Source organism: Vulpes vulpes, chromosome 2, assembly GCF_048418805.1.
Source record: "Vulpes vulpes isolate BD-2025 chromosome 2, VulVul3, whole genome shotgun sequence".
NCBI lineage: Eukaryota > Metazoa > Chordata > Mammalia > Carnivora > Canidae > Vulpes > Vulpes vulpes.
Genome location: NC_132781.1, coordinates 66,184,238 through 66,202,759, shown reverse-complemented (window position 1 = coordinate 66,202,759; position 18,522 = coordinate 66,184,238). Strand labels below are relative to the sequence as shown.

The window sequence follows — 18,522 nt, the reverse complement described above, 5'->3', positions numbered from 1 at the left end:
CCTCTGCCTGTGTCTCTGCCTCTCTCTGTGTCTCTCATGAATAAATAAATAAAATCTTAAAAAAAAAAAACAAAAAAACAACTCAGCTATCCTCAAAGTTATCTAAATTATGGTCCTCTAATTACTTCTCTGAACCTAATTGGTAACTTGTACTCCTACTTCTCTCTCTTCTTTACCCAAACTCCATTCTGGTCTTGCTTGCTTCTCATTGTTCCCTAAACACATTAAGCAAATTTTTACACTTGCAAGTCTTTATACTTGCTATTCTTCATGTTTTGAATGTTCTTTCCGACATTTTCCATAGCTGGCTCCTTATCATGATTCAGGGTTCTACTCAGATGTCATCTCCTCAGACAGGAGTTCCCTGACCTTCAATTTCAGAGAACCAGCACTGGTCCCCATCCTAACATCATGCAGACATTATACTCTTTCCCTAGGTTTTTATTCATAGGACCTGAAACTATCTATTTATCTGCTTTTTTATTATGTATTTTCCTTACTGGATGGCAATTTTCTAGAGTAGGAAAATTTGTATGTCCTATTCACTAATGTATTCCTAAGGCCTACAACTCTATCTGTAGCACATGCTCAATGAATATCTGTTACAAGAACCAATGAACCTCTTGAAAACCACTATGATGCCATATTTAAACTTAGATGATGAATTCAATATTTACTATCCCTTCCATTCGTAACCTTAATTCTTCCTTTTAGCAATTTTCTATAAATCAAATTTAGATCCTGGTTTTAAAAATAGGAAATGAATATGATGCCAAAATTAAAGAGGAAAATACTACTGTGATTGTCCTTATGTTAAAAAAAACTCCTTAAATAACCCACTGAAAAAGCTACAAATTCTAACAAAGTGTTTTTCTTTGCTTAACTACAAGTCATTATTAAATGACACTATTACCTTAATTGGAGGGCACTGAGAATGGCAAAAGTTATTGATCTTCTTCTGCAATGGAAGTTTGATCTCAGTCAATACTACACACTATTAAGAAGAATATAAGAAGATAAACAATTAGTTTGGTAAAATATACTTCTAAATCAGAAGCATTTCAGTTTGCATTATGCTAAAAACATACTGTTTTCTTTATGAAAGAATAGTATCCAATTGTATTCTATTCTAAGATTAAAACCTTCAGTTATGGAATAGCAAAAGGAAAAATAACATATTACATTAGTTGCTTTTTAGTTTTGTTATTTCCTTTACCATGCAGGAGCTTTTTATTTTGTTGTAGTTCCAATAGTTTATGTTTGTTTTTATATTCTTTGCCTCAGAAGATATATTTAGAAAAATGTTCCTATGGCTAATGTCAGAGACATTACTGCCTGTGCTCTCTTCTATAACTTATTGGTTTCAAGTCTCATTATTGGGTCTTTTATCCCTTTTGAATTTATTTTTGTTTGGTGTAAGAAAGTAGTCTAGTTTCATTCTTTTGCATGTCGCTGTCCAGGCTTCCCAACACCACTGGTGAACAGACTTTTTCCCCACTGTATATTCTCTTCTCCTTTGTTAAAGATTAACTAACCATATAATTGTGAGTTCATTTCTGGGTTTTCTAGCCTGTTCCATTGATCTATGTTTTTATTTTTGTGCCAGTATCATACAGTTTTGATTACTTATTACATTAGTGTAATAAGTACATAATAATGTACTAATGTAAATTAGTACATTACTAATTACATTAGTTACATTAGGACTTAGCTTACTTTTACTTCAGATATTCAACAGATTCATAATATAATGACTTTTGCTTTATGACAGTATCATTAGTGAAACCACCAAGTTCTGTTATTTAAAATAGCAAATTATAAGTTTTACTGCTTGATTTCTTATCATCACCCTGTGAGGTAATTAGAGTTTTTATAATCAAATTTTATCTTAAGTAATGTAGACTCAAATAGGTCAAGAATTTTTCCAAGGTTATTCATCTATCAAGTGACAGAACTAGATTCTCAGTCCAGATTTTTTTTTTATTTTTTATTTCTTAAAATTCAATTAACATATAATGTATTATTAGTTTCAGAGATAGAGATCATTGATTCATCAGTCTTATATAATACCCAGTACTCATTATATCATGTGCCCTCCTTAATGTCCATCACCCAGTTACCCCTCCTTCACTCCCCTCCCCTCCAGCAACCCTCACTTTGTTTCCTATGATTAAGAGTCTTTTATGGTGTGTCGCCCTCTCTGATTTCATCTTGTTTTATTTTTTGTCTCTTTCCCTATGATCTTTGTTTTGTTTTTTAAATTTTACATGAGTGAGATCATATGATAATTGTCTTTCTCTGATTGACTTATTTCACTTAGCATAATACCCTATAGTTCCATCCATGTTGCTGCAAAATATTTTTGATGGCTGAGTAGTATTCCATTGTATGTGTATACACACACACACATATACCTATATATATGTACATATATACATACATGCACACCACATCTTCTTTATCCACTCATCTGTCAATAGACTTTTTCTTGAGGCTAACTAGTTTCCATGAATTGGATAACTCACTTTCATTACACATATCCAGGTGTGGATTTATTCCTATTTATCTAGCTCAGAATATGATGTGCTTCCTGCAGAGAGGTATTTCTCCTCCATGGGTCTCTTACTTTTTATACATGTATCAACTGGATATGCAATGAATCAAGGCTCTTGGCCATTCTTGGGGCATGTTTCAGGATTATATCTGATTTGTGCAAGCCTGAGGAATAAAGTAATAATTCCCCCTGGAACAAAAAGCATGCCTGTTTATTGCTTGCTATAAAATAGCTGGTTATATCATGAACTCGTCTTCAAAGGGGCTTTATATACTGGAATATACTATGGCTTAGTAGATTATTTTATTTGTTTAGCTTTATTTCTTTCTGGCATTCCAGGGTATTACCAGCTTAATACTAGTTCTTATTTCTCAGCTTGGAAAACTTTAGATTACAAAGAATTATAAAGTTTACATTCAAACTCAGGTGAGTACAGGCATATGGTTGTGAATTCCCAGAGAAGATCATTATATTGTCATCCAGAGCTCAAGAGAAAACAGGCAATCTTGTTCTGATGGGCAAAGATTGTTCTCATTCATACAGCCCTCTCAGGTTCTAACTTTACAAAGAGGGGTAGGTCTCAAAACCATTTCTCTATCTCACGTAAACCTATTTTGTATCTTCTGTTTCTATGTTACCACTAATTCTCAATAAATGTGGTTATTGAAACCAGCAACCCTGACTGAAAGTGACCATAGTCAGTAAGCAGTTCACCGGTTTCTTTTAGCTACCCATTCACTTTTGGTCTCTGAGCACTTCCCTTACATCATTTTGAGCTAAGATACTTACTTATTTAACTTACTTAATTCATTTATTTATAAAGGCTACTTTTATTCAACATAGTACTGGAAGTCTTAGCTGTGGTGATCAGACAAGAAAAAGAAATAAAAGGTGGCCAAACTGGTATGAAAGAAGTAAAGCTGTCACTATTTGCAGACGGCATGATACTATGCACAGAAAACCCTAAAGACTCCACCAAAAAACTATTAGAACTGATAAATTAATTTACTAAAATCAGTTTACAAAAATTAATATACAGAAATCTTTTTATATACCAATATAAAGTAGCAGAAAGAGAAATTAAGAAAACAATCCCATTTACAACTCTACTAAAAAACCAAAATACCTAAAATTAAAATTAACCAAAGAAGTAAAAGACCTTTACTCTGAAAACTATGAAACAATGAAGAAAGAAATTAAAGACACAATACAATGAATGGAAAGATATTCCATGCTCATGGATTGGAAGAATCAATAACGTTAAGAAGTCCATACTATCCAAAGCAACCTATAAATATAATGCAACCTCTATCAAAATACCAACAGTATTTTTCAGAGAACTACAACAAATTATACAAAAAAATACTAAAAAACACTATGGAACCACAAAAGACCCTTAACAGCCAAAGCAATCTTGAGAAAGAGGAACAAAGCTGTCAAAATCCCAGATTTCAAGATAGACTACAAAGCTGTAGTAATCAAAACACTATGGTACTGGCAGGTACTGGCACAAAAAGAGACATACTGGTCAAGAGAATAGAATACAGAGCCCAGAGATGAACCCAGCTTAAACGTTCAATTAATCGGGATCCCTGGGTGGCGCAGTGGTTTAGCGCCTGCCTTTGGCCCAGGGCGCGATCCTGGAGACCCGGGATGGAATCCCACGTCGGGCTCCCGGTACATGGAGCTTGCTTCTCCCTCTGCCTATGTCTATGCCTCTCTCTCTCTCTCTCTCTCTCTTTCTCTCTCTCTGTGTGACTATCATAAATAAATAAAAATTTAAATAAATAAATAAATATTCAATTAATCTATAACAAAGGATACAAGGATATACAGTAGGGAAAAGGCAGTTTTCCACAAATGGTGCTGGGAAAACTGGGACAGCTATATGCAAAAGAATCAGAATGGACCACTTTCTTACACCAAACACAAAAATGAACTCAAAATGGATAAGGATCTAAATGTAAGACTTGAAACCACAAAACTCCTAAAAGAAAACCAAAGTAGAGGTGCCTAGGTAGCTCAGTCAGCTAAGCGTCTGCCTTTGGCTCAGGTTATGATCTCAAGGTCCTGGGATGGAGTTCTGCATCAAGCTCCCTGCTCAGGAGGGAGTCTGTTTCTCCTTCTTCCTCTGTGCATGCTTTTTCTCCCTCTCTTCCTCTCTCTTTCAAATCAATAAATAAAATCTTAGAAAAAAAAAAAAGGAAATAGAAGTGGTAATCTTTTTGACACCAACCACAGCATTTTTCTAGATATGTCACCTTGGGCAAAGGAAATAAAAGCATAAATAAACCATTGGGACTATAACAAAATAAAAAGCTTTTGCACAGTGAAGGAAACCATCAACAAAATGAAAAGACAGCCTACTAAAAAGGAGAGATATTTGCAAATGACATATCTGATAAGGGGTTAACATGCAAAGTATATAAAGAACTTATACAACATCAAAATCCCAAACAATATGATTAAAAAAATTGAACAGAGGACCTGAATAGACATTTTCCAAAGACATACAGATGGCTAACAGACACATGAAAAGATGCTCAACATTTCTTATCATCAGGGAAATGCAAAAAACAACCCACAATGAAGTATCACGTCACAAATATCACAATGGCTAGAATCAAAAAGGTAAGAAATGTCAAGTATTGGTGAGAATGTGGAACAAAAGAAATCGTCTTGTGTTGTTGGGAGGGAATGCAAACTGGAAGATGCATACTGAGGAAAATATATAGTGGAATATTACTCAGGTATAAAAAAGAATAAGATCTTGCCACTTATAACAACATGGATGGACCTACACAGTATTATGCTAAATGAAATAAGTCAAAGACAAATACTATATTATCTCCCTTGCTTGTGAAATCTAAAAAAATGAAAGAAACGAATAAAGAAACAAACAAAAAACCAGACTTTTAAATAGAAAGAACAAAATGGTAGTTGCTAGAGTGGAGATGGATAGATGGATTGGTGAAATAGGTAAAGAGAATTATGAGGTACAAACTTCCAGTTATAAGATAAGTCACAAAGATGAAAAGTATGGCACTGGGAATATAGTTAATATTGTAAAACCATTGTTTGGTGACAAATGGTGACTACATATATCATGCCATACAATGAGTAATGCACAGAATTATTGAATTATTATGCTGTATACCTGAAACTAATAGAACACTACATTAATTATATTTTAATAAAAAACTGAAAAACTAAAAGGAACTCTATTGAACAATTCTATTTAGGAAGTCTATTACATGTCTTTGTAGAAGATTGATTTCAAGTTATCTAGTCCAGAGTGGAAGTCTACACTGGCTTTTAAATTGGTGTGATATTATTATAATTATAATATTAAATATACCTTTTGGTCATTATCCAAGGTTCCTGGCATATAGATCCTAAACTCTTATAATTTCCCATATAAGAGCTACAGAGGCATCTTTTGTTATAGTACTTAGTTTTGTTCCAAGTCCTGAAATAGCTCCAGAGTGATAAAAGTGAAATAACATCTTTTGTTATTCTTAACAATCCCCTTTCAGCTACACTTTAGTTTAGATTAATGAAATGACTTTTAGAAGCCCACTAAAGATAGGGGCTGATTGTCAGGGGAACCAAATTTGTGATCTGAAGGTCAGAACTTCCAGCTCTGTATCTCAGACCTCCAGGGAGGAGACAGGTGCTAGAGATTTTCTTAATCACTAAAAATCAATTATTTAATCATTTGTGCTTCCATAATGAAGCCTTCATAAAAATCCCTGAACTAAGGGCTCAGGGAGCTTCCAGATTCATGGAGGTGCCAGGAAGGTGGCATTCTTGGAGAAGGCATGGAAGCTGTGTGCCCCTTTCCGCATACATTGCTTTATGTATCTCTTCATCTGACTGTTCCTGAGTTATAGCTTTTATAATAAGCCAATCTAGTAAGTAAACTGTTTTCCTGCATTCTGTGAGCTGCTCTGGCAAATTAATTGGACCCTAGGGGGGGATACATGGGAGCCTCCAATTTATAGCCAGTCCTTGGAAGCACAGGGTAACAACCTGGACTTGTGATTGATGTCAGAAAGGGAGCAAAGAGGCTTTTGAGGGAATGAACCCTTAATGTGTGGGATCTGAAGCTATCTTCTCCAGGTAGAGTGTCAAAACTGAACTGAACTGTAGGACACTGAACTAGATGTCCATGGAGTCGGAGAACTGCCTGGTTGGGAGGAAAAACTCACACACATATGGCAATACAGTGTCAAAACTTCGAAAAAAAAAATATATTGAGTAGCAGTGAAACAAGGGAGTGCTTCTCCCTAAATGGGCAACATCATAATTTAATCACAGAGAAAATCAGGGTCAACCTAATCACTTTTTAACACTTAAGGTGTTGAGAATTGTTATTATTTAAGGTTAACTTTAGTTAACCTTAACTAAAGTAGACTGAATATTGTCTGCATTTTTTTATTCCTCTGCAATTGATTATACATGATCCTTTGCCCATGGCTTTAAGAAGAGCAGAGTATACTTCCCTGCTTCTTCACTTTGGGCTTGACCATGTGACTTACTTTGGCCAGTGAAGTATTAACAGAAGTAAAAGGAATGGAACCTTGCAATGTGCTTTAGATAGCTGGACTTGCCTTTTTGCATTTCTTTTATTGCCACAATACCATGTCCTAGGCAGCCTCCTGGTCCCAAGAGAGACAGGTGAGCAAAACAGACTTTCAATTTGAATTCAGCCTAGAACAGCTAAACTCCAACTGACATACAGATATAGGAGAAAGAAATACATGCTAGAAAGTTTTGCACTGTTCTGAAAGAAGCTGACTTTATGAGTTCTCAAGTCCTTTCCCTAAAATGAAGCATTGGAAAGGTATTATTTTAAAGGAAGTCTTTTAACCTAGAAGTTTTTGTTCTGCTAAACACACTAGGTTTAATTAATTATACTACAATAATACCTAACAATCTGCCTTATAATTTGTCAACAATATCTAATATAAAATAGAGTACCAACCTGGTATTTATCTAAGAAGGAGAGATCTGTGGTTTCATTTAAAAGAACAGAGGATGATGTGACATGAACATATGGATTTAGTTCTGCAATATGTTGAAGTACAGCTTCAGCCCTAAAAAGCAAAAAAAAAAAAAAAGGACTTTTATTATTCTTCCATTCAATACTCCCAATCCCTCATACTTGGACACTTTGATGATATCAGAGAAACATGAATGTTAGAAATTTTCAATGGAAACTTAATATAGAGATAGAAAGAAGACTTACTTATCTATACAGATAACTATACAATGTTGAGATGTAGCATACTGTCATGTTCCATCATAAGCCATGTAATCTCAAAGCATACCCCTACGGTTCCAAACTCATTAAGTCTTTTAATAATTCAGCAATAAAAAAGACTTTTAATAATCTTACATTCATTTCTAGGTAGCAATATCAACATATTAAAAATTTCACAAATAACTAAATCAGTATATGTTAACACTTATTTGTCTATGGTGATGTGAATTTATGGTGATGAGTCAAACAACTACGAATGAACTGGAGTTCTAGACACAGAAAATATTCTAAGTAATTGCAAGAGTAAAAAAAAAATTCTACAATAATACATCAAAATATCTTATCTGCACCTGTTTCTCCTATTAACAACATCATCTTCACAGAGAAAGAAGTTGGTTCCTAGATCCCATGTTTGGCATTTTTCTGTATCATGAATGGTAAGTGCCTTTGAAAAAGAGAAAAATCTCTGTTATATTCAGGAATAAGACAGCTATCTTTAATACTATTTATGCTGAATTAGAATTATCCAGTGTAATTAGATGCTAGAAAGTAATTAAAAGCTTAAGAATTGGGAAGGATATAACGTTGAATTCATTCACAAAGGGTGGACCATATTCATCTGTAAACCCAGGAAAATTAACGGAAAAACTACTTTAAACCATAAGAGAATTTTAATTTAGGAAAGTAGTATGTTATACTAATCAAAATACAAAAATCCAAAGAATTCACGTGAACAATTATTTTCAAATGTTCCATGCTCAAAGTAAGAAAGATAATCAAATAACTGGAAAGAACATTTTTAACTTGTAACAGAGAAAGGAGCAAGGTATATGAAAAATATGCAGTATACTGAAAAAGAAATGCATTACTTCTTTTGAACCTGCCTGAATACTTTAAAGGGCTTGAATACTTTAAAGTATTCAAGCAGCGTCAATCCTGTTCAAGAATGAAATACCTTTTCTCATTCATCAGAATGGCTTAAATCCAAAAGTTTGGCAATACACTCTATTGGTGAGTGAGGTGAATCAGCTACTCTTATATTATTGATAGGCATGTAAACTGGCATGACCTTAGTGGAAAGGAATTTGGTATCTCTAGCAAAACGTGTATCCTTTTATCCTTTGACACAGCAATCCCATTTATAAGAATTTATCACAAAGACACAGTGGGAAAGATACAAAAAGACTTATGTACAGGAGCATTAACTTAGCGCTATTTGTAACAGAAAAAGACAGAAGGTAACAAAAAATATCTACCAATAAAGAACTGGATCTAATAATATATATATAATATATCCATACAATGTATACCTACATAGGACAAAAAAAGGATGAAATATATATATTTAACATTATGAAGTAATCCCAGGATATGTTGTTAACTGATAAGGAGAAAATGGAGGCAAATATGGCACTTTATCTAAGAAAGGTATGTGGGGATAAATATGTATATACCTACCCATACGCGGGAGCTGTCAAGTATATCAATTAATAACCAAAGTAGAGAGATTAACTTAGATAATAATACACTAATAGTGGAGACTTCAACATGGCACTTTCAGCAAATGACAAATCTTTTAAACAGAACATCACAAAAGAAACAAGGGCCTTAAATGATACACTGGACCAAATAGATTTCACAGATATATACAGAACTTTCCATCCAAATGCAACTGAATACCCATTCTTCTCAAGTGCACATGGAACTTTCTCCAGAATAAACCACATACTGGGTCACAAATCAGGTCTCAACCGATACGAAAAGATTGGGATTGCCCCCTGCATATTTTCAGGCCACAATGCTTTGAAACTAGAACTCAATCACAAGAAGAAATTTAGAAGAAACTTAAAAACATGGAGATTAAAGAGCATGCTACTAAAGAGGAATGGGTCAACCAGGAAATTAGAGAAGAAGTAAAAAGATTCATGGAAACTAATGAAAATCAAGATACAATCATTCAATATCTTTGGGATACAGTAAAGCAGTCCTAAGAGGGAAATATATTGCAATACAAACCTCCCTCAAAAAACTAGAAAAAGGGGATCCCTGGGTGGCTCAGTGGTTTAGTGCCTGCCTTTGGCCCAGGGCGCGATCCTGGAGTCCTGGGATCAAGACCCGCGTCGGGCTCCCAGCATGGAGCCTGCTTCTCCCTCCTCCTGTGTCTCTGTCTCTGCCTCTCTCTCTCTCTCTCTCATAAATAAATAAATTAATTAAAAAAAAAAACTAGGAAAAACTCAAACATATAAGCTAACGTCACACCTAAAGGAACTGAAGAAAGAACAGGAAGTAAAACCTACACCAAGCAGAAAAAGAGTTAATAAAGATTTGAGCAGAGCTCAATGAAACAGAGACCAGAAGAACTGTAGAATAGATCAACAAAACCAGGAGTTGGTTCTTTGAAAGAATATGATAGATAAACCATTAGCCAGCCTTATTAAAAACAAAAGAGAAGGGATCCCTGGGTGGCGCAGCGGTTTGGCGCCTGCCTTTGGCCCAGGGCGCGATCCTGGAGACCCCGGATCGAATCCCACATCAGGCTCCCGGTGCATGGAGCCTGCTTCTTCCTCCGCCTGTGTCTCTGCCTCTCTCTCTCTCTCTCTCTGTGACTATCATAAATAAATAAATAAATAAATAATAATTTAAAAAAAAAAAAAAAAAAAAAAAAAAAAACAAAAGAGAAAAGACTCTAATTAATAAAATCACAAATGAAAAAGGAGAGATCACAACCAAAACCAAGGAAACACAAACGATTTTAAAAACGTATTATAAAAAAAAAACCAACAAAGCGTATTATGAGCAGCTATATGCCGACAAATTAGGCACTCTAGAAGAAATGGATGCATTTCTGGAAAACCACAAATTACCAAACGTGTAACAGGAAGAAATAAAAACCCTGAACAGGCCAATAACCAGGGAGGAAAACGAAGCAGGCATCAAAAACCTCCCAAGACACAAAAGTCCAGGGCCAGCTGGCTTCCCAGGGGAATTCTATCAAACATTTAAAGAAGAAACCATATCTATTCTACTAAAGCTTTTCCGAAGGACAGAAAGGGAGAGAATACTTCCAAACTTGTTTTGTGAGGCCAGCATTACCTTGTTTCCAAAACCAGACAAAGACCCCACCAAAAGGGTGAATTATAGACCAACATCCCTGATGAAGACGGATGCAAAAACTCTCAACAAGATACTAGCCAGTAGGATCCAACAGCACATTAGAAGATTATTCACCATGACCAAGCGGGATTTATCCCTGGGATGCAAGGTTGGCTCAACACTCGTAAAACAATCAACATGACAGATCATATCAATAAGAGAAAAACAAGAACCCAAGAACCGTATGATCCTTTCAATAGATGCAGAGAAAGCATTTGACAAAATACAGCATCCATTACTGATCAAAACTCTTCAGAGTGTAGGGATAGAGGAAACATTCCCCAGCGTCTTAAAAGCCTACAAAAAGCCCACAGCAAATATCATTCTCAATGGGGAAACACTGGAAGCCTTTTCCCTAAGATCAGGAACATGACAGGGATGTCCACTCTCACCACTGCTATTCAACATAGTACAAGAAGTCTTAGTCTTCAGCAATCAGGCAACAAAAAGAAACAAAAAGCATTCAAACTGGCAAAGAAGAAGTCAAACTCTCCCTCTTCGCAGATGACATGATACTGTACATAGAAAACACAAAAGACTCCACCCCAAGATTGCTACAACTCATACAGAAATTCGGCAGAGTGGCAGGATACAAAATCAATGCCCAGAAATCAGTGGCATTTCTATACACTAACAATGAGACTGAAGAAAGAGAAATTAAGGAATCAATCACATTTACAATTGCACCCTAAACCATAAGATACTTAAGGAATAAATCTAACCAAAGAGGTAAAGGATATGTACCCTAAAAACTACAGAATACTTCTGAAAGAAATTGAGGAAGACACAAAGAGATGGAAAAATATTCCATGATCATGGATTGGAAGAATTAATATTGTGAAAATGTGTATGCTGCCAAGGGCAATTTACACGTTCAATGCAATCCCTATCAAAATACCATGGACTTTCTTCACAGAGTTGGAACTAATCATCTTAAGATTTGTGTGGAATCAGAAAAGACCCTGAATAGCCAGAGGAATATTAAAAAAGAAAACCAAAGCCAGTGGCAACACAATGTCGGATTTCAAGCTTAGTACAAAACTGTGATCATCAATATGTGGTACTGGCACAAAAACAGACACATAGATCAATGGAACAGAACAGAGAACCCAGAAATGGACCCTCAACTTTATGGTCAACTAATATTCGATAAAGGAGGAAAGACTATCCACTGAAAAAAGACAGTCTCTCTATATATAGAGAGAGACTAAGTATAAAAAAGAAAATCATAGAGCATTTTCAATAATTATATTAACAATATTGAAATTGGTATGCTGAAATTATGTTGTAAGTAGGTATCATATAATATGGGATAAAGCAAATACATAATTTTTTTTAATTTTTATTTATTTATGATAGTCACAGAGAGAGAGAGAGAGAGGCAGAGACACAGGCAGAGGGAGAAGTAGGCCCCATGCACCGGGAGCCCGACGTGGGACTCGATCCTGGGTCTCCAGGATCGCGCCCTGGGCCAAAGGCAGGCACTAAACCACTGTGCCACCCAGGGATCCCCAAGCAAATACATAATTAAGTCTGTCTCATTAAGACTCAAACTCTTAGAGTAAGAGAAGAGACAGAAATACAAATCATGATATCAAAGAAGTAGACATGCTATCATCCTAAACTTGAAACCTGGAATTTCAGTGTTCATTCATGAATTTTCTAGCTCTGTCCACTGAAGAGACTAAGTGACATCAGTGACAAAGACTACTAGGGTTGTATCAAAAGGACTCAAGAACTCGAAGAGTCCAATAAGGAAAGATGAAACAATTTAAGCATCACTAAGAATTACAACTATACTGGATCAAAACAAATCATGTATATTTAAATCCATAAGTAGTTTATCATGATGTTCACGTATATACACATGCCACACAAGTTCATTAGTCACTGTTGGGGGATGACAGGAAACTACTGATTCTGAAACCTGGTAAACAAAGGGTGAAAAAAAATTCAAGTATTTATCCTGCCTTTTATACATGTACAAACTATACTTCAGTGAAACCAAATATGTGATGAATGGAAAATGGTCTAAAATACTGTTCCAGCTAATAAATCAAAAAGAAATGACAGAATTGGAATATCATTATCACTAATGAAGTAATGAATCTAGGCAATGATCATTAATAGCTAGTAATAACCACAAAAACAAGGGCAACAGATTAAGACCTCCTACCAACAAGAAAACATAAAATTATCTGTGAAACAGGAGTGCCAAAATAATCAAATCTGATTTTGAATCTCTGGATAGAAATACCAGTTTACAGGAAATACAAGAGTAGAGGTATATGTGATAAATGATCTGGTTTTATTTACAAGTACATTGTAATGGGAAAAAATCAGGGAAGGGAAATCTATAGATAAAAAGAAATCAATTTCAGTGTATGGACTTGACTTGAATCCTAATTAGAACAAAACAAATTAGAAAATCTGAATTCTAACTAGATATTTGATGATTGAGTTAGGCTGTAAGAGAACCCCAATGATTCCCAAGTCCTGTTACTCAGGCCTTTGTGTAATTCCCTTTCCTTACATTCATAAACTACTGAATTGCTTTTAGCAAATAAGCATAGATAATGGAATATCCAAATTAGGTTACAAAAGACTGATTTGTTTTTACTAGAACATTCTTTCTTGTCTTCTTGCTAGCTTACTTTGATGAAGCAAACTGCCATAGTGTGAGCTGTCCAATGGAAAGGGTCACATTTCAAGGAACTGAGGGTGACCTCCAACCAAGAGTCAACAAGGAACTGAAGTGGGAATGTGAAGTCAATTGTTTCCTAGAGTTCATTGTCTGTTATGGTTGCCATCTTATTTGCCGCCTCCTCATTTTTCATCTTTTTTTCCTTACCTTCCCCTATGTGGATGTCTGGGTTTTATATCAAAATAATTTGATGGTTGGGGAACAGTGGGAAATGGGAAAGAGATAACATGGAACAAATTTGTCTATGAGCAGGTAATTGTTGCTGCATGATGGGTACATGGGGTTTTGTTAAAACTATTTTATTGTCATATAGTTTTGAAATTGTCAAAAGAGGAAAATACAGCACTAAAACAATTTTGCTGGTAAATGAAGAAGCAGCAAGAAGTAGGCCAAAGTGTAAACAATATTACCACTAATGAGCAAAAATAAATAAATAAAATAAAAATCACAACAATTATTTTAACCAAGGACATTTACTCACTTACCTTAATTCCTGCAAGAACAAGATTCTTTGCTATGAAGGAAAAAGAAAAAGAGATAGCTTAATATTAGGAACGTATATTAGTCTTGATGGAGCTTGGTCCCATCTCTGACTGGATAATTTAACTTTTTTACTACCTAAAAAATATAAGTTCCTTAGAAAATACAGATGAACAAAAAGGAAAAAAAAATTCTATAATCGTACCACACTGAGGTATAATACACTAAAGTTTTAGTATATTATCTCAGACATGTTATAAATATATGTGTGTGTGCTCTATCATATATGAATTAAAGATACAGAAATGATCATTAATGGTTACTAACATTATAAAAAGAAGCAAGAGAATCATTGCTGGTTCCTTGTGGAAGAACATAACAGTATCATGAAACAGTGTTATTAAGGGGCAGCTGGATGGCTCAGTTGGTTAAGTGTCTGCCTTTAACTCAGGTCATGATCCCAGGGTCCAGGGGTTGAGCCTGAGGTCGTGTTCCCTGCTCAGTGTGAAGTCTGCTTCTTACTCTGCCCTCCCCCTTGCTCATGTTCTCTCACTCTCTCAAGTAAAATCTTAAAAAAAAAAAAAAAAAAAAAGTTGCCAGAAGAACCAAAACAGAATCTTCACTCAAGATTTTGGATCTAAAAAAAAAAGATTTTGGATCTAATCTCCTTTATGGAAAAATAAATTAAATTCTTTAGTTTATGTTGCTCAAAGTATCATATAAAATCATGAATAAAAATATTACTTACCAATTTCCAAACCAAGACCACCCATACCACTTAAGAAAACATGGGACTTGGCCATCTTCTGCATTGCTGTGTCTCCAAGAACGTACCTCTGTCGACTATAGGTAAAACACAATAAAGATAAATTATTTCACAAAAATTACACATCCCTTAAAGTTGCTTGGGAATTAATAGTCTAGCAACTAGGTCCTGCCACAGATGTGTTTTGGATCACTTGCACAGTGGCTAACATTTCTAAATTAATTGCCAAATATAGTACATAGTTGGAAAAAACCGAAGATCTGGCACCACCTTCTCTCATGGCAGCAAATGGAGTTGAGTAGGAGTTGTCCTGTTTGATAGGGAAGACTATGTGCTCTAGACTTGCCACATTCTCATTCTGTTCCCTTCATTTATTACCTCAGGGGCCATAATAGGCATTTGAGTTTCCTACCTCCCCTTTAAGTCTTTATAAACAGGATTTCTGAGACAAAAAAAATAAAAAATAAAAAATAAAAATGGTTCCCTTCTTGGAGTTTAGATGACTTACAGCAGTTTTCTAACATTATTTTATTTCTTTTTATAAGTAGTATTTATGCCCAATGTAGAACTCAAACTTCCAACCTCAATATCAAAAGTCGCATGCTTTATCAACTGAGCCAGCCTGGTGCCCCTAAAACTTACTTTAAATATAAATGCTGGGTTCCCTGGGTGGTGCAGCGGTTTGGCGCCTGCCTTTGGCCCAGGGCGCGATCCTGGAGACCCAGGATCGAATCCCACATCGGGCTCCCGGTGCATGGAGCCTGCTTCTCCCTCTGCCTGTGTCTCTGCCTCTCTCTCTCTCTGTGTGACTATCATAAATAAATAAAAATTAAAAAAAAAATAAATATAAATGCTGTTAAAGTATGTACAAGATCCTGTTAAGCCATCCATCCTAATAGCCACAAGGCAGCATCAGAATGAGAATTTCAAAAAACACACATTGGCTATTTTAAAAAGTCAGATACAATAATAAAGGCAACAGAAAGCTTATTTGAAAGAATAGTGATAAAGTTGATGCTGTACCAAATTTTTGAAGATAATGGTCATTCCAACAGATTCTTACAAGAATCATTTGAAAATGGGTTAAATATAAATAACTGAACTCCTTGGTTTAGAAGTATTTCTTTTGGAATTTGCAATGTTCATGCTAGTTTAATTTAATGCATGTTTGTTTAGTATGTAGATACTTATTTCCATATTTCAGCTATTTATATTCAATTTAAAAGCCTGAAAAGTCATTTCTCGCCTAGTCAGAAGACAATTTATAAACACAAACTGTTATTTCATTCCTCATTCTTACAAAATAAAAGCTAGACTTCTCTATTTTTATTTATTTTTATTTTTTAAAAGATTTTATTTATTTATTCATGAGAGACACACAGAGAGAGAGGCAGAGACACAGGCAGAGGGAGAAGCAGGCCCCACACTAGGAGCCTGATGTGGAACCCGATCCCAGGACTCCAGGATCACGCCCTGGGATGAAGGCAGGCGCTAAACCTCTGAGCCACCCAAGGATCCCCTAGACTTCTCTTTTTAAATCAGTACTTACCAATTCTGTTTCAGAGATCAAAACTATTCATTTATTCAACAAATATTTGCTGAACTTCTACTATGGTATATATAGTATATTACATAGTCTTGCCACCCTTATTTCTGTTCCCCTAAGCAATATATTTAAGTTTTGTCTGTTTTGGAACTTTATTTATATATATATAAAGCCATATATATATATATATATACACATATATATATAAAGCCATTTCTGTTTTGGAACCTATATATATATAACACACACATACATATATATATATATAGGAACATATAATATATATGTATATATATATATATAGGATCATTTTGAATGTCATCTTCTGTGTCATGCCTCTTTTGAAGGATGCTGTATTTATAGATTTATTTATTATTAATGTATGTGGCTATTTACTAATTTTCAGTTGTCTTATTCTATTGTATTGTACTATTCTATTATCATAACATATCATAATATATTCTAAAGGTCTGCAGCATGAATCTCTTTTTTAAAGAAAATTAATTAAGTAATCTCTATACCAAATGTGGGGCTTGAACTCAAAGCCCTGAGAGTAGCATGCTCTTCCAAACTGAACCAATCAGGCACCCTGCTATTCTATAGTATGTATGTATTTATAAGATTTATGTATTTATTCATGAGAGACACAGAAAGAGGCAGAGACACAGGCAGAGGAAGAAGCAGGCTCTCCGGAAGGAGTCTGACATGGGACTCGATCCCAGATCCCAGGATCATACCCTGAGCTGAAGGCAGACGCTCAACCACTGAGCCAGCCAGGTGTCCCTATTCGATAGTTTTGGACAGTTTCTTATAGTTAGACTATGGGTATTCAGATATGTCTCATAATACAAATGTGTACATAGCAGTTTCTACAGATATATGGACAGACAGATGATAGATAATAGCATAATATATCTAGGAGAGGAAATACAGGGATAACTTTATTAAATAATGCCAAACTGTTTTTCTGAAGTGTACCAATATCTGTCCTCCTGCAGTATATCGAAGTCCCTGTAGTTTCACATCCTTAACAGGAAAAAGTTAACATAGTAGGTCTGGTCATTAGCCTGCTTACAGGGCTAGCCCTTGGCTGGTGTCTTCAATTTTTTCCTAATTTCCTGAAATAAAAAGTCATTAGTTTTCAGGTTTTCTTTTCTAAAATACTATGTAAAACTTGAACTCATTTTAAACAGCATCTCAAGTTTTAATTTTTTTTTTAATTTTTTATCCATTTATGATAGTCACACAGAGAGAGAGAGAGAGAGGCAGAGACACAGGCAGAGGGAGAAGCAGGCTCCATGCACCAGGAGCCCGACGTGGGATTCGATCCCGGGTCTCCAGGATGGCGCCCTGGGCCAAAGGCAGGCGCCAAACCACTGTGCCACCCAGGGATCCCTGCATCTCAAGTTTTGATACATAGTACTTCTTTATTATTTTCCAGTTTTAATTATGATTCTTTTTGACTTATGGGTTAATCTGAAGTGTATTTTTAAACTTCTAACTTCATGGGGGAATATTTTAGTTATCTTTTGTGTTAACTTCTAGCCTACGTGTATTGTGAATAGACATCACAATCTATATTATTTCATTTTTTAATATTTGAGAATGCTTTTAGTCAGTTTTGCAAATGTTCCATGTACTCTTAAATAGAATGTGTACTCAACAGTTGGTTAGATACAATATTCTTTATATGTGCATTATATTAATTTTAATAACCATATTGATGAATACTATACCCATTTTGATTTTTTTGTCTGCTGCTTCTCTTGATTAGTAAAAGCAACATTTAAACTCCTCCACCAATGTAATAGTAAATTTTTCTATTCTTGTATATTGTACCTTAAAAGTACTGACATGTAGAAGTGCTAACACCGAGTGTCTATTATACACTACACATTGTTTTAATGTTTTACTTGTATTAACTGATTTAAATCTTACAAAATTCTATAAGTACTATTAATAGTCCATTTTTACAGAAAAGAAACCTTAAGCACAGAGAAATTAAGTAATTTATAAATAATGGAGATAAGATTCAAGTCAGGCGGTTGGCCTT

General features: G+C 34.9%; 1 protein-coding gene across 2 annotated transcripts in view; it reads right to left on the bottom strand.

Annotated features, from left to right (window-relative positions):
* UBA6 (ubiquitin like modifier activating enzyme 6) overlaps positions 1-18,522 on the bottom strand; it is an 84,779-nt gene that overhangs the window by 45,268 nt on the left and 20,989 nt on the right. For both annotated transcript variants that reach the window (XM_026003535.2, XM_026003536.2), the window contains exons 3-7: positions 14,906-15,000; positions 14,163-14,191; positions 8,171-8,265; positions 7,542-7,653; positions 914-994 (exon numbers count right to left, since the gene is read on the bottom strand). In XM_026003535.2, coding sequence (XP_025859320.1) covers positions 914-994; positions 7,542-7,653; positions 8,171-8,265; positions 14,163-14,191; positions 14,906-15,000 — 412 coding nt within the window. The remainder of the gene's footprint in view (positions 1-913; positions 995-7,541; positions 7,654-8,170; positions 8,266-14,162; positions 14,192-14,905; positions 15,001-18,522) is intronic.